This window comes from Bos javanicus, chromosome 16, assembly GCF_032452875.1.
Source record: "Bos javanicus breed banteng chromosome 16, ARS-OSU_banteng_1.0, whole genome shotgun sequence".
In the NCBI taxonomy this organism is placed as follows: Eukaryota; Metazoa; Chordata; class Mammalia; order Artiodactyla; family Bovidae; genus Bos; species Bos javanicus.
In genome coordinates this window covers 24303676-24318491 of record NC_083883.1, presented here as the reverse complement: position 1 = coordinate 24318491, position 14816 = coordinate 24303676, and the positions used below count along the sequence as shown (strand labels likewise).

The 14816-nt window shown below is 41.7% G+C and overlaps 1 protein-coding gene across 2 annotated transcripts in view; it reads left to right on the top strand.

Moving 5' to 3' along the window:
- The window catches only part of RAB3GAP2 (RAB3 GTPase activating non-catalytic protein subunit 2), a 103775-nt gene that overhangs the window by 85284 nt on the left and 3675 nt on the right, over positions 1–14816 (top strand). For both annotated transcript variants that reach the window (XM_061382227.1, XM_061382229.1), the window contains 9 exons: positions 70–243; positions 344–450; positions 2930–2996; positions 5713–5783; positions 8269–8304; positions 9754–9828; positions 10127–10345; positions 14045–14134; positions 14333–14554. In XM_061382227.1, coding sequence (XP_061238211.1) covers positions 70–243; positions 344–450; positions 2930–2996; positions 5713–5783; positions 8269–8304; positions 9754–9828; positions 10127–10345; positions 14045–14134; positions 14333–14554 — 1061 coding nt within the window. The remainder of the gene's footprint in view (positions 1–69; positions 244–343; positions 451–2929; positions 2997–5712; positions 5784–8268; positions 8305–9753; positions 9829–10126; positions 10346–14044; positions 14135–14332; positions 14555–14816) is intronic.

Genomic DNA, 14816 nt, shown 5'->3' with positions numbered 1-14816 from the left:
CTGCACTCTGTGGGCTCCTTTTGGCAAATGCTGCCAGTGTTCATTTTCTTTCTTGTCTCCAAACTGTAGGTGGCATTGCAGACAGTGTAGCCAAGTGGATATTTAAACAGGACTTCAGCCCTAAAGTGCTAAAACTGGCTAATAAAGGAAGAGATGCAGAAAACCCAGATGAACCCAGAGAAGGTATTAACCGAGGTTTATTTGAGGTGTCAGAGGTGGAGATGGACTTGGGAGCCATTCCAGGTAAGACATAAACATAGGTAAACAGGAAATCCAGGGTGAAGAAGGCAGCTGGAGCTCTCCCTCAGGCAGGAGTAATACATTGCTGTCTCCTAACTTTCAGACCTGCTGCACTTGGCCTACAAGCAGTTCCCTTGCAGCCTCGAGCTGGATGTGCTGCACGCACACTGCTGCTGGGAGTACGTCGTGCAGTGGAATAAAGACCCGGAGGTATGACTCTTGTTACCTCTTCCATGGGACTGTTCCCTTTGCTTATAGCACTTGACTTTTTCCCCTTTGGAATGTCTCCATGCTAGGAGCTATACAAGGCCTTTTTCATATATAATCCTCACGGTAAACCTATGAAGTGTGGGTGTCATCATTGTTCCCACTCTAGAGAAGAGAAAACAGCCTCAGAGAAGTCAGGTTCCTTGCCCAGATTGTAAGAACACTGCTTACAGTGGTCAGGCCAGGATTCAAGCCTAGTAGATTTCTCTGTGTTCAACACCAGTGTGTTCTGTCCTATTCTTAATAAGTTGCCATGAGCATCTTTTATTTCCTTTGGAATTTCTACGTAAGATAGCATCAACCTATACACAGTTCTTCACACTGTAGTCATCATGATCAAATCCAGAGTAAAGATCCTGATGCCAGCCTGATTGTCTGCTTGGGCATCACTTTCTGCCCCTTCCAGCAGTCTTCCCTCCCAGACATTCTCAATCTGGAAGCAGCATGAGGCCGTCCAGGCCTGGAGACAGGAGGCCTGGACTTGAGGGCTCCACACAGGTGTCTGGGTTTGGGCCAGTCACTGAATCTCTTGAATCTGGTTTTTCTCCTCCCACCCTTTTTTAATGATGGTGCCACTGTTCAGGATTGACACCTGGATAAAATAAGATGCGAAAATGCCTGCTGTATATTTCTCTTGGCTGTACAGTTCTCAGAGCATAGGCCTCCTTAGTTCTTTGGTAAATTAACCTCAATCAAAATACTTTCCTTTATCATCCTTATATCAGGTTGCATTGAAGAAAAATCTCACTGATTAAGTAATTCACACTAAAATACTAATGATAGGAGCTTCCCAGGTGGCGCTAGTGGTAAAGAACACGCCTGCCAAGGCAGGAGACATAAGAGATGCATTCGATCTCTTGGTGGGGAAGATCCCCTCGAGGAGATCCTGGCACCCTACTCCAGTATTCTTGCCTAGATAATCCCATGGGCAGAGGAGCCTGGTGGGCTACAGTCCGTGAAGTCACAGAAACGTGACTGAAGCAGCTCAACACATAAGCATGCATACTAATGATAATGATATTTTTCCTTGCTCTAAATAAAACAATGTTGTCTTGAACATGTGATCACTTTCATTTTAAAGAAAGACATTTTAAAAATAAGTGCTTTAAACAAAGTAATGTTCTTTGATCAATTAAACTTTGACCAAAAAATGCCCCTCCCATCACTCTTCAGTTGACCTCCCCACAGCCTAAACGGGAGCAAGTTTAGTCTCTTCCTTAAATGGGACACTTTTGTCCCATTATAAGAACCTTATAAGAGCTCTTTGTCCCATATAAGAACCTTAGGACTAGAACAAAGGCACGATACTTTCTAAAATCTGAGTGAATTAGTTCCAGATTCAGGTTTAAGAAAACGATATTTAAGTTAAAAATCTTTGTCCTACAGAGGTCATTTCTAAACCAAAGGCAGTTTACATAATAGACACTGTTCAGCCCCATGGCTCCTGGCTGTGTGACCTTTGGGAATGTTTCTGAGCCTTTTGTTCTCAATTTTCTCCTTAAGTAGATGAGGACCGTAACAGTAGCATCTCGAAGAGTTGTAGCAGCTTAAAGAAAATACACACATGGTGCCTGACATTTTGATTTGTGTTGCCGTTGTCATTTATTATAATTATTTACATTTAAAATCAATAGTCATTTTTCTTGTTTGTTTTTTTCCTGTTAAATATTTATCTCCTTGCCCCATCCAACAACCCCTATCCCAGTTTCATCATTTTACACACACAGCTTTACTAGGTTCAAAACAATTGAAGTTACCTTTGGGGAACTTTTGACACACATTAGCAAAGTTGCTATGTTTAATAATGTACAGGCCACAATTTTAAACTGCCTTGATTAAAAAGAGTTGAATGTTCAGCATTCCCTCTTATATTTCCTATTTCCCTTCACTGCTTTAATATTTTCTCCTTGGCACTTAGCACTAACATCCTTTATAAACATCCTCTATAATTTACTTACCGTACTTATCATCTAGTTCTGTCACTAGAACGTAACCTCAGTGAGGGCAAGGATTTGGGTCTGTTTTGTTCATTACAGTGTGTCTGCTGCCTTTAGCAGCCTGGTGCATAGTAGTTGCTCAATAAATAGTTGTTGAAGAATTAATTAATGATATTTACAAAGAAAATAAACCTATTGTTTTTACATTTGTGTGAAATTCAACTATTTATTGGAGAGAGCATTGCTGTGATGTACAGACCACAGTAAATTTTGAATCCAGATGTCTGGGAATCAGTTGTTATATAGATACTGTAAGGGAGACCATTAACATTATCTTATGCAGAATTTCTTCTTATATAATAATTCCATGTTCTTGTAACATTCTTGGGTTTATGTAGAAATGTATGTAAGAAGTCTCCATTTATATTTGAAGCAACTATTGAATAATACCTCTTCTTTCTCTCTTCTTGCTTCCTCTATGCAAGGAAGCACGTTTTTTTGTTAGGTCAATAGAACACTTGAAGCATATTCTTAATGCCCATATTCAGAATGGTAAGTAAATAGGTGTTTAAAATGTAACTGTTTCTTTCAAAAGAGCCAAATCTCTCTTTTTTTTTTAATACTGTTTTTTATTTTGTATTTGGGTATAGCCAGGTAACAAACAGTGTTGTGATGGTTTTAGGTGAACCAAGAAGGAACTCAGCCATACATATACATGTATCCCTTCTCCTCCAAATTCCCCTCCCATCCAGACTGCCACATAGCATTGAGCAGAATTCCCTGTGCTATACAGTAGGTCCTTGTTGGTTATCCATTTTAAATATAGCAGTGTGTACATGTCCATCCCAAACTCCCTAACTATCCCATCCCCTTCCTCACAGAGCCAGATCTCTTTAAATTCACATCCTGGTATATTTTTATTTGATAAAAATAAAGTAGGTCCTACCACCTAACACGTTACTGTGTGTGGCTGCATACACAGTACCAGCTGTTTTAATTGCTTGAAAAATGCTGTCCAGAAAGGAGATGGGGGCTGGTGGTAATTATCACCATCTCTCCCCACCCATCAGTTTCCCGAGCTGATGACTGTTGCTAGCTGTAGTGAGGAGAATATTATGCATGAATTATTAATTCCCCCTCTAGTTCACGGGTAGATAAGGAACGAGGAATGGGCTGCTCAGAACTGTAAGTCCTGATGAAAAAGTTAGGGTAGCCAAAGCCTAATAATACTGTATCCTAGAAATTACTTTGTGCTGCTTCTTTTTCTTTTATTTATTGATAATCTAAGTTTATTTCATTTGTTTACAAAATAAATGCATCAATATTGTCTTTTCAAAAAATGTTTTATTGAAGTAGAGTTGATTTACCATACTGTTAGTTTCTGGTCTGCAGCAAAGTGATTCAGTTATACACACACATACACATGTATATATATGTTCTTTTTCATATTCTTTTCCACTATGGTTTGTTATAGGATATTAAATATAGTTCCCTATGCTGTGCAGTAGGACCTTGTTGTTCACCTATTTTATATGTAGTAGTTTGTGTCTGCCAAATCCCAGTCTCCAAATCTATCCCTCCCATCTTGTGCTTCTTTTAATGAACATGAGCATTCTCCATTGGCTTCTTTACCACGGGGATTGCTGTTGTCTTCTTGAAAAAAATGTTACAAATTATTGTAGAAAAATGGTCACCAGATTGCTGGCTGCATTTAATAGAAGAGTTTCCCTGTAAGAATTAATCAAGGAACTCAGTAATGAACTAGTGAGATACTAAGATAGGAAGTTAGTAAGATACTAAGTGGTGAAACTGGATTTGGGTCCAGATAAGGGGAGATAATCACCTTTTTGTCTCTGTGATACATTGTAGAGAAGCTGTTTATTTCTTCTTCTTTAACATCTTCTTGCAGGTGATATGGGGTCAAATTGCAGAAATTCTAAAATTCTTGTTTTACTTGATAAGAACTTATAATTTATTTTGTATATTCATCTCTTTACTCTTAACTTTCTTCCAAGGGTGGAAAAAGGATTTAAAGTGGCTCATTTGGAAAATAAGGTCTCTAGAGGATTTATCCTTACTGATAAAATTAAGTTACCATTGATCACAGGCTGGTATTCAAGTTAGAATTTTACCCAGTTTGTCACGGGAGGAATAAATTCGGAGTTTGGGATTAACACACTACCACACTACTACATACAAAATAGATAACCAACAAGGACCTCCTGTATAGCACAAGGAACTATACTCAATATTTTGAAATATCCTGTAAGGGAAAAGAATATATATATATATAAATATGAGTGGGGTGTGTGTTTGTGTATATACACATAGATGTGTATGTGTGTGTGTATATATATCTGAATCACTGTTGTACACTTGAAACTAACACAGCATTATAAATTAACTTTACTTCAATTAAAAAAGAAAAACACACTTTACCCAATTTGTACATTGAGTAAGTTTCCTGGCTTCTGCATAACCTCACTCCTAGTTACGGAAGCAGCTTTGTGGGTAATAAGGCAATATGTGAAATGTCATGTTTATGCTGCCTAACTGACAGCTATTGCAGAAATTCTAGTATCAGTGCCACAGTTTATTGTTTATGGACATGTAAAGCCCAGATTTTTTGTTTGGTTGAGTTCTTTTTAAATTTTTTTTTTTTTGTATTTTGTTTTGCTTTTTAATACTTTTTTTGTATATTGCTTTATTTAGTGGTTACATTATAAGAAAAATCCTTTAGGGTTGTTTCCAGTGTTTGGCTGTTGACTCTCTTGTACATATTTTTGTGATTGTTTCTGCAGAGGACTTGCTGGGTCACACGGTAGGCATACGTAGCTTAGGTAGGTATGGGCCAAGCAGTTTTCCAAGGGGTTTTTCCAGGTGGTGAGCCCACCAGCAGTGTGTGAGCAGCCCCACTGTTTCCACATCCTCATCCACACTTGGTGTTGTCATATTAAAAAATTTTAGCCTTTCTGTTGGTCATGTAATGATATCTCTGTGTAGTTCTAATCTCTGTTTCTCTTATAACTAATGACGCCGTCTTTTCTTATGCTTATTGGCTATTTGGATAGCCTCTCACACAGCCCAGTTCTGATTTTTATAGATGATAAAGGTTTTTATTAATTTTATAAATATTATATAAGATATAAGAAGTAATATCTAAATAACACAGGTAGTTTTATAAACTTAATGAAGAAAACAGTTTGCTGTGTATGGTGAGAGAGGAGACATATAAGCATTCTTCTTCTTTACTTCACTTGCTATCCAGGCATTGCGCTGATGATGTGGAACACATTCTTAGTCAAAAGGTTTTCTGCTGCTACGTACTTGATGGATAAGGTAAGGTCATTTTAAATTTGAAGTTTCCTATAATGACTTCTTGTTTATTTGGCTCCATTAATAATTGGCTGATATAAGAAAGATTATTTACATTAGGCCTTGTTAGACTACTTTTTTAATTTGATAACTGCATTTTATTTATGCTCAGTTGTCCTGGCATTTTGGTGACTTGAAGAGCCCAAATCCTTGAAAGAGAGCAATATCCTGTAAAAGCCTCTTAACCCAGGTGATTAGGACCAGTGGTGAATTCAAGCAAGGATTTGCATTTTAAATTAAAACATATAAACACGCAATTTCTCATTGATCATGGGATGTAGGGCCAAGATATTTTCTCTAAATAGGGTTGATTGCAGTTTTACTGAAGTTTTTCTACATTAACCTCACCCATGATATATTGCCTGTAATTTCTAAATCCTGTCTCTTTAAAACAATGATGCCATCTGAGTATAAAATCTTAGGATTTTTGTAATTTGTCCCCTACTCTTTATAGTTTCTCTATATCTAATCCAGTAGACCTTGGAGTGAGCTACTGTCTTCCATAAATCTTTTTAAAGCAGTCTGCACAGTATTCATGTAAAGAACTCCCTTGTTTTCCTCATTCATATTTTATTAGTTATTTAATTAAATTACAGACTTACAATATGTACAACCAGCATAGGTAGATTTGGGAACAGATATAGAAGGTAAGCCTGTAACTCAGCCAGTGGGAGAGAAGCTGCTGGCGTTGCCTCTGGGCCTCAAGCTGAGGGGCAGCGCACCTCGCAGGCCAGTGGAGAATGTCGGTTACTCCAGCAGCAGCTAAGTGCATGTTGGGAGAGCTACCACCATAATGACAGCATATGCTATTAAATGTACAGTGACAGACATTCCTAAACCATAAAGAGCACTATGGCTCAGACCCACTATAGGCCACGACTTCTGTAGAAAATACTTTGACATCACTGGTAACTTTTTTTTTTTTTAGTTAAATCTAACTGTTCTTCCCTGTGTGCTCATCTTCCTTGCCCATTTACCTGCTTATTTCTTGAAACTCACTCCTTTTGGCCTGTGTACTGTTGCTCTGTTTCACAACTCTGACCACCGTCTTGAGAGACATAATGCAAAGCCTTTTCCATGTGTTAAGCTGTGCAGATGTTCAGCATTCTACCCCAACTGTCCCATCTCACCCTCACAACCTGAGTTGGGTTTAGCAGCCCTAAACCAGGAAGCAGAGAGTTTATAATCATTCATTCAATAGATATTTATTATGAGTATCTCTTCTGTGCCAAGGACGGTGCCAGGTTCTGTGGTTGCAGAGAATAAAGTCACAGCCCGCCCTCAACCCACCATCGGAAAGATGGTAAACAGGCAGTAGGGTGCTTTTAGAACTCAGAAGAGGAACGTGAGTGACAAGGGGAGGCTTCTGGGCTGATTTTGGAGGATGAATATACGTATGAATCAGTAAAAAGAAGGGTGAGAATAAAATGTTTCCACAAAAAGCCCTGGAGATGGGAGACAGCGTGTCAGATTCGGAGAGCTACAAGTAGCTTTGATTGGTTGAAGGTCAGGCTAGAGATAGGAGCAGGAAGTGGACCATGGAGAACCTCCTCTGTGGGCTATGGATCTGGGGTTTTCTAGTGTATGTCAGCTGTTTAGCAGAGGGCCTGGCACAGTGGGGGAGGGCACACTGAACGGTAGCTGTTATTTTTATCTTGGAGACTTGGAGCAGTTTTAAGCAGAAGAATGATATGATCAGATTTGCATCTTAAAAGATGATTCGGGCAGCAGGATGAAGTATGTTGCAATTGGGGTGGGCTGAACGTGGTTGTTTTGAAGGCCGTTGAAGTAATCACAGTGAGAGGTGATGAGGTGAAGAGGCCTTTGTCCTTTCATTTTCTGTTTCCTGTGAATTTTCTTGTCACTTAATATTCTTGAAGGGCAGAACTTTATCTTCCACTTACTACCCCGTATAAAGTGTACAGTAGGATCTTAGGAATTACTTATGGAATAAGAACATCAGCTGAGTTTTCTGAGCCAGTAATATAGCTTCTGTCTGCTATAGATGGTTATTCCTTCTGACCTTTTAAAAGTACTGTGTATCATTATGAACAAGCGGAATTTTTAGCTGCTCCTTATTCGTAACCTTCAGTTTGGTTCTAAATAGGTTTTAAGGCAACACAGTTTGATTATGGAAATTGGGAACCTGATCTTTGGGGGTTTTCTTATTTAATAGTTCAAAAATAAGTATTTTTGAAAAGAATGATTTGTGAGCCCAGTGTAATGTATTTTCATAATATATATATTTTTAAGTTCCACCACAAAATTAATTGTTTTATGCTACAAATTAGTACAACCAACATTTAATTGATGACACTAGTACTGCATTTACTTATAGCTGCATGTATATTTTTAAAATTTGGTTACTTTTTACTTTCTATACCATAGTTTAATGCCTTTTGATTTAAATTACTAATTAAATGCAGCATTTTGTGTCCTCTTGTCTTAGGTTGGAAAAGCACCAAAGGATAGATTATGCCGAAGGGTAAGTGAATCTTCCTTAACTAGATGAATAGTTGTTAATTCTGCACTTTATATAGTACCTTATTAACTGTGGGGGTGAACTTTGCCTTTTACCATTTTGATGATGTAGTGAGAGATAAGAAAAATGGAAAGAGAACACTGTATTAATAAGGAAACTGGTTATGACCTATGGTCAATTTTAATTTACCTTTCCACATCATCAAATAGTATGTTTAAACTAAGTTTGCCAAGATGTCTTCAACTTTGGACTGTGGACAGGAGGTCCACAAAAAAAAAATTGCATATTTTTGCTGTCTTTCAAATTAGAAATTTATAATTGAAGTGGATTCATATGAGTAGTGAACTTTATCTACCTTTATGTAATAGCTGTTGTACAAACAGTCTTAAATGATGTTTCTACCCATGGATACAGGGGTTTATATTTGAGGTCAGTGATTAGTAATGCTGCTGCTGCTAAGTCGCTTCAGTCATGTCCGACTCTGTGCGACCCCATAGACCAGGCTCCACCGTCCCTGGGATTCTCCAGGCAAGAACACTGGAGTGGGTTGCCATTTCCTCCTCCAGTCATGATAGTGAAAAGTGAAAGGGAAGTCGCTCAGTTGTATCCAACTCTTAGCGACCCCATGGACTGCAGCCTACCAGGCTCCTCCATCCATAGGATTTTCCAGCTAGTGTTGCTCAAAACTTTGAAATATTATTACAGATATTTTAAGAAATACTAGGACACAGGAATCCAGCCTTTATATAGGCCCTTAGTCCTGAAAAATCTCCATCGTTGAAGAATTTGTCTGTATGCTCTTGAGTGTGGCTCTGTGACTACTGTTAATATGTGTGTAAATACACACATACACACATGCTGTATTCCTTAAGGATGAATTACTTAGGGATGTCAGGGATTTGTGGCTGTTGGTTTTAAGAAGACCTCTTGTGAGCACAGTGGCCCCTTGGACAGGCCCCTTCAGGAAAGATCCATTGCCCACAGCATCAGTCTGGTGTTTACTTCACCAGCTAGGGGATCTTACTTTAGTTCAGAGGGTTCAGTTCCTGAAAGATGCTCTGAAACCAGATCAGGCTATTGTCCTGGAACTTTCCAGGTGGGCCTGTCTTGTGTACTCTTGCACACACACACCATGATTGTTTGGCCAGCAGATGCCTAAGCAAGCCAGACGCAAGCCATCTGTGGCTGACTGACAACACCGCCTCTTTCCAATACAGAAAGATACTCAGTTTTTAAAAATTGAGAGCAGAACCATGTTTTTTAAAAGCCAGATTTTAAAATCTGCTGACTCTACACAGAGAGATTAAAATGTGCGAGTGCCTTGACTTTCAGTTCTTACCTGTCTGTTCAGTGGGGAAAGGCAGTTAACTAGATGCATATGTTCTATTTATTCTTCTGATTACAACCTACCAGTTTTCCTGTTGGAGCTAATGATGTCCTTCTCACAAACAGGATGTGGGGATGAGCGACACAGCAGTGACTTCCTTCCTCGGCTGCTGCTGGGATCTTCTTCAGACTTTAATGGAGGTAGAAGGGTGGTGTTTTTATGCTGAACTGTCTCTAAGATATCAAGTATTTTGAAACTCATTGGACTTCAGAAAGAACTATATAAAAAGAGCTTGTTTTTTGTTTATTCTCTTCGAAGTTTTGACGTAAGCCTAAAAAATAGTGACCTATCTTATTAGTATTTTTTTTTAAATTATAACTTGAGGGATGGGGAAAAATACGGGTTTCTACTTTGCTGCTGGTAAGAAGCTCATTAAGATATTGGCAAACTGTCATTTCTCCGATTCTGAACATAGCTCTCCCTTCTCAAAACACCCAGGCAGACGTCAGCCGGGATGAAATGCAGGTGCCCGTCTTGGACACGGAGGACGCCTGGCTGACTGTGGAAGGCCCGGTCTCCATCGTGGAGCTGGCCCTGGATCAGAAGCACATCCACTACCCGCTGGTGGTGCACCATTCTGTCCTGGGCGCCGTCCTCTACGCTGTCATGAGGTTCTCTCTCAAGACCGTGAAGCCGCTCTCTCTTTTTGACAGTAAGGTAATTCGGAGAGCACTTGGGATCCTCTTGGAGCTGAGGGTCTAGCAGAACTGTCTTATCAGAGAGAAGTCACTTGGTCTTTTGTGTCTTGTATAGGATTATTTGCTGTGGGGGTCTTGGGCCTCTATTCTTTGTCAGGCTCCCTGTTCTGATTTACCTGAAATATGGGTGTCCCGGGGTTCGGCCCTCTCAGCCGTCTCCACCCATCATTCATCTTCAGTAAGTTCTTTTTCTCCCTCTTGTGTGTGTTCAGGCGTGACCTGTCCCCAGGATTTGGGGCATGTGTTTCTCCTGAATGCCTCTATCGGCCTGTGTGGTGGGCTGCACATACCTCCTTCCTGAAATATCTATCCCCGCCCCTACCCACCCTTGACCTACACTTGCTGTTCCCCCAAGTTCACTGGCTTGGTCAGTTGGTGAGTGATGTCACCATCTGTGATGTGGCAGAAACTAGTAGCCTGGGAAACATCTAGCTCAGTCCCCTTCCTCAGGTCCCAGAGCCACCATGAGCTCATCGTCGGTTCTTCCTTGCATCCCCTCTTGCCCATCCTTCTCCATCACTGTGGCCCAGGCTCAGGCCTCATCGTCTCCCCTAGGCTGGTCCAGCAGTCTCCAGCTTCCCTCCATAGTCCCTGCTGCCAGACCTTCCTTCCCAAACTCAGATTCAGTCATACTAGATGCCTGGCTTCTCCACCCGGGCTTGTGTCCATAGTGCTGGTCTCACTCTGCAACCAGACCACCGCTGGAGACCCCTCGGGCTCCTGGTGCTGGGAGCAGAGGACAGGAGCCCCTGCAGGAGGACTGCCCCCCTCAAGAAGGGAGAAAGCAGGGTGCTGCCGGAGCTCAGTTCCTCCTCCCAAAGGCACTGTCCCTGTGGGGAGCAATGAGTGCAGGGGGAGAGCAGAGACCTGCTGTTACTGTTACAACTACTGTTACTAACCATGTTATTACTATTTCCTGCCGCGTGCAAATGTGGAGCCCGAGAAGGCGGCTTCCCCGCCCCTTGACTTACCTCTCCTCCCGCTTGTCCATTCCTCACACCCCATGCTCTAGCCACTGCTCACCACTTCCACCCCTAGGAGAAGGCAGGCATTTTTCTCACCTCTTGTCTTGTTGTATTGTTCCATTTTCACAGCCAGCTGTTCCATACGGTCAGTTCCTGTTTGTTACTCATTTATCACTTAAGTGTCACCTCCCCTTCAGAGTCTTTGTCTACATTTCCTGAACTGACCACCTCTTGGCCATGTCCCCATGTCTGTGTGCCATGCCAGGTACATAATAGGAACCCGATAAATATTTGGTACATTCATAATTAAGGAGATGATAAAGAGAAGTTATGTGACAGAGGTCTGCAGAAGGGATGGGGCAGGTGGTGAGTAGAGAAGCCAGTGGCAGTCAAGGAAATCAAGCCTCTTGGAGAAGCCAGTGGGAATCAGGAGTTGGTGACCATGTGGCCTGGGAAAAAATAATAAAGATCATGGAGGGATTTTGAGGAATAAGCCACCTTATGACAGACTAGTGCAGGGTGAAGGAGAGGGGATGAAAATTCAACCCAATATCAAGTTTGGGGGACTGGACATGCCATTTAAAGGAAGCCCATTTAGAAGGGTTCTGGACATGATGAGTTTGAGAATAAATATAAGCAGAAATAGTGTATTTTAAGAAATTCATTTCTAACAAGTACTTTAAAATTTGATTTAAAAAAAAATAAATAAAGTGTCTAGCTCAGTACTCCCCTCAAAAAGGGACTTCTCAAAACGAGACCACATCCAGCATTGGACAGGCATGGTGGTGATGCTAGTCCCAGCCCAGATTGCGCTTGAGTGGCCTGGGGCAGCTGTGTGACTCACGTGCAGGTAGCAAAGCAGTGTGCTGTGGCAGGTGACGCAGAGCCCCTCCCACCTTTGCATTTACTGGTAGAGTTGTTTCAGTTCTCCTAGCCTGAGAGTCATGACTCCTGGTTGTCCTGAGGGTTAAATGACATACTCAACACCAAGTGCTCAGCAGTGTCTGGAACATAGTAAATAATAAAGGCACACATACTGCCCATCCCGGAGGCCCTTCTGTAGAACAGACCCCGATATCTAAGACCTCCAGGTAGAAACTACAGACTGTGAGTGAGTGCATGGGAAAACTCTCAAAAGGTGATGTTCAGAGGGAGCAGGTTGCCCTCAGAAGTCTGGCATGTTCTATCACCAAAGGATGAATGGCTTCTTGGCAGTCCCTCCAGATGACCTGTAATCACAGGTTAGGTCTACAAAGTACCTTAGGCGATATCTGGCATGACCTGAAAGAACAGCACCCTAGAATGGTGGAATCCTTTGTTCAAGATGACCTGGGTGCAAGGAGTGGGCTTGGAGCCCAGATCTTACAACTTACAGGCCAGTGCTCTTTGCTCTTGCAAAGAGCATTTCCTTCTTGAGAACTTCTAAACCGTATTTTCTGATATTCCTTTTTGGCTCTATTTTCTTAAACAGGTGCTTTTAAACAGTTCAACAAGTATTTTTAAGAGGATTCAAATACCTACGATGTATTCAGTTCAGTTCAGTTGCTCAGTCGTGTCTGACTCTTTGTGACCCCATGAATTGCAGCACGCCAGGCCTCCCTGTCCATCACTATCTCCCGGAGTTCACTCAAACTCACGTCCATCGAGTTGGTGATGCCATCCAGCCATCTCATCCTCTGGTGTCCCCTTCTCCTCCTGCCCCCAATCCCTCCCAGCATCAGAGTCTTTTCCAAAGAGTCAACTCTTCGCATGAGGTGGCCAAAGTACTGAAGTTTCAGCTTTAGCATCATTCCTTCCAAAGAAATCCCAGGGCTGATCTCCTTCAGAATGGACTGGTTGGATCTCCTTGCAGTCCAAGGGACTCTCAAGAGTCTTCAACACCACAGTTCAAAAGCATCAGTTCTTTGGTGCTTAGCTTCCTTCACAGTCCAATTCACACATCTATACATGTATTAGTTACCGATTATTACTTAACAGGCAGATTCTTTACCATCTGAGCCACCAGGGAAGCCCCATTACATACAAATGATCCCCAAACTCAGTGGCTGAAAACAGCAAACGTGTCATTTTTGTGAGTCCCGATCTGTGTTCCCCTAGTGTAGGCGGCTTTGGCTCAAGGTCTCTCTTGTCTGCGGTTGGTGTGTCAGCTAGGACTCCACCAGAGCGGGGATCAAAATGCACTCACAGGCTTTCATGAGGTTGGCGGGACTCAGTTCTCCTCACGTGGGCCACTGCACAGCGCAGCTCCCAGGTGGCTGCCCTCAGAGCAAGTGAGAGTGAACAGGAGCTTCTAGGGCAGAAGCCACAGCCCTGTGTCACCTGATCTTCAAAGTGTCAGGCTGTCCTCTCTGCCTAACCCTGCTCACCAGCCCCACATCAGGGGAGTGGAATTACACAGGGCCTGGGTACCGAGAGGAGGGCACCCCTGGGGTTCACCCTTAAGGCTGCTTTCACCATAATGCTTACGAACATCAAAAGAACAGAATTCTGAAGTGTTAGTGTTCAAAGACAAAGTCAAATCATGAGTTCTTTTTAATTTTTTAAATTGGAGGATAATTACTTTACAGTATTGTGATGGTTTTTGCTGTACATCAACCTGAATTGGCCATGGGTATGTGAGTTATTCTTTATACCCCCTCGCCCCCATAACAGCCCATACTTATCAATTTTCTTGGTCTTTTCTTTTTCTTTAGGGGAAAAATGCATTTTTCAAAGACTTAACTTCAATTCAGTTATTACCTAGTGGGGAAATGGATCCAAATTTTATTTCTGTACGACAACAGGTAAATTACAGCTATGGGGATGACCAGCTCTAAGGTATTTTTGAGAACTAGTTTCTCTTTAAATTGTATCATTTTTTGATAACTAAATATAATGGAAAAACTACTCTAAATGACAGAAAAGCCAAGTTACTTGGAATTGCATATTTTTTAATGAAAATACTAACAAGATTTTGCTGTATCTGTTTCTCCACCTTCAAGTTCTTATTGAAAGTCGTCAGTGCAGCTGTCCAGGCCCGACACACAGTTGCAAAAGACACAGACTCCACAGAAGAGGCAGCAACCGCCCCTTTTGGTAAAGACCAGGACTGGCCAGTGCTGGCCGTGGACCTGGCCCATCACCTTCAAGTCAATGAAGATGTTGTCAGGAGGCATTATGTGGGGGAACTCTACAACTACGGAGCTGACCACCTAGGAGAGGAGGTAACAAACAGCCTATGAGTGTCCTCTGGGCTCAAGTTGTAAAACTGGCAGTTGGGGTAAAGAATCAGTAAAGTTGCCAGTAAAGCTTGTTTTCCCTTCCTTTGTTACAACTCCTAGGCACAATAGTAGAACAGGATTAAAATAAGTAACTAGGGAATTCCCTGGTCGTCCAGTGTGGTTAGGATCTGCACTTTGATTGCTGAGGGCCTGTGTTCAATCCCTGGTCAGGGAACTAAGATCCCGGATGCCGCACAGCTTGGCC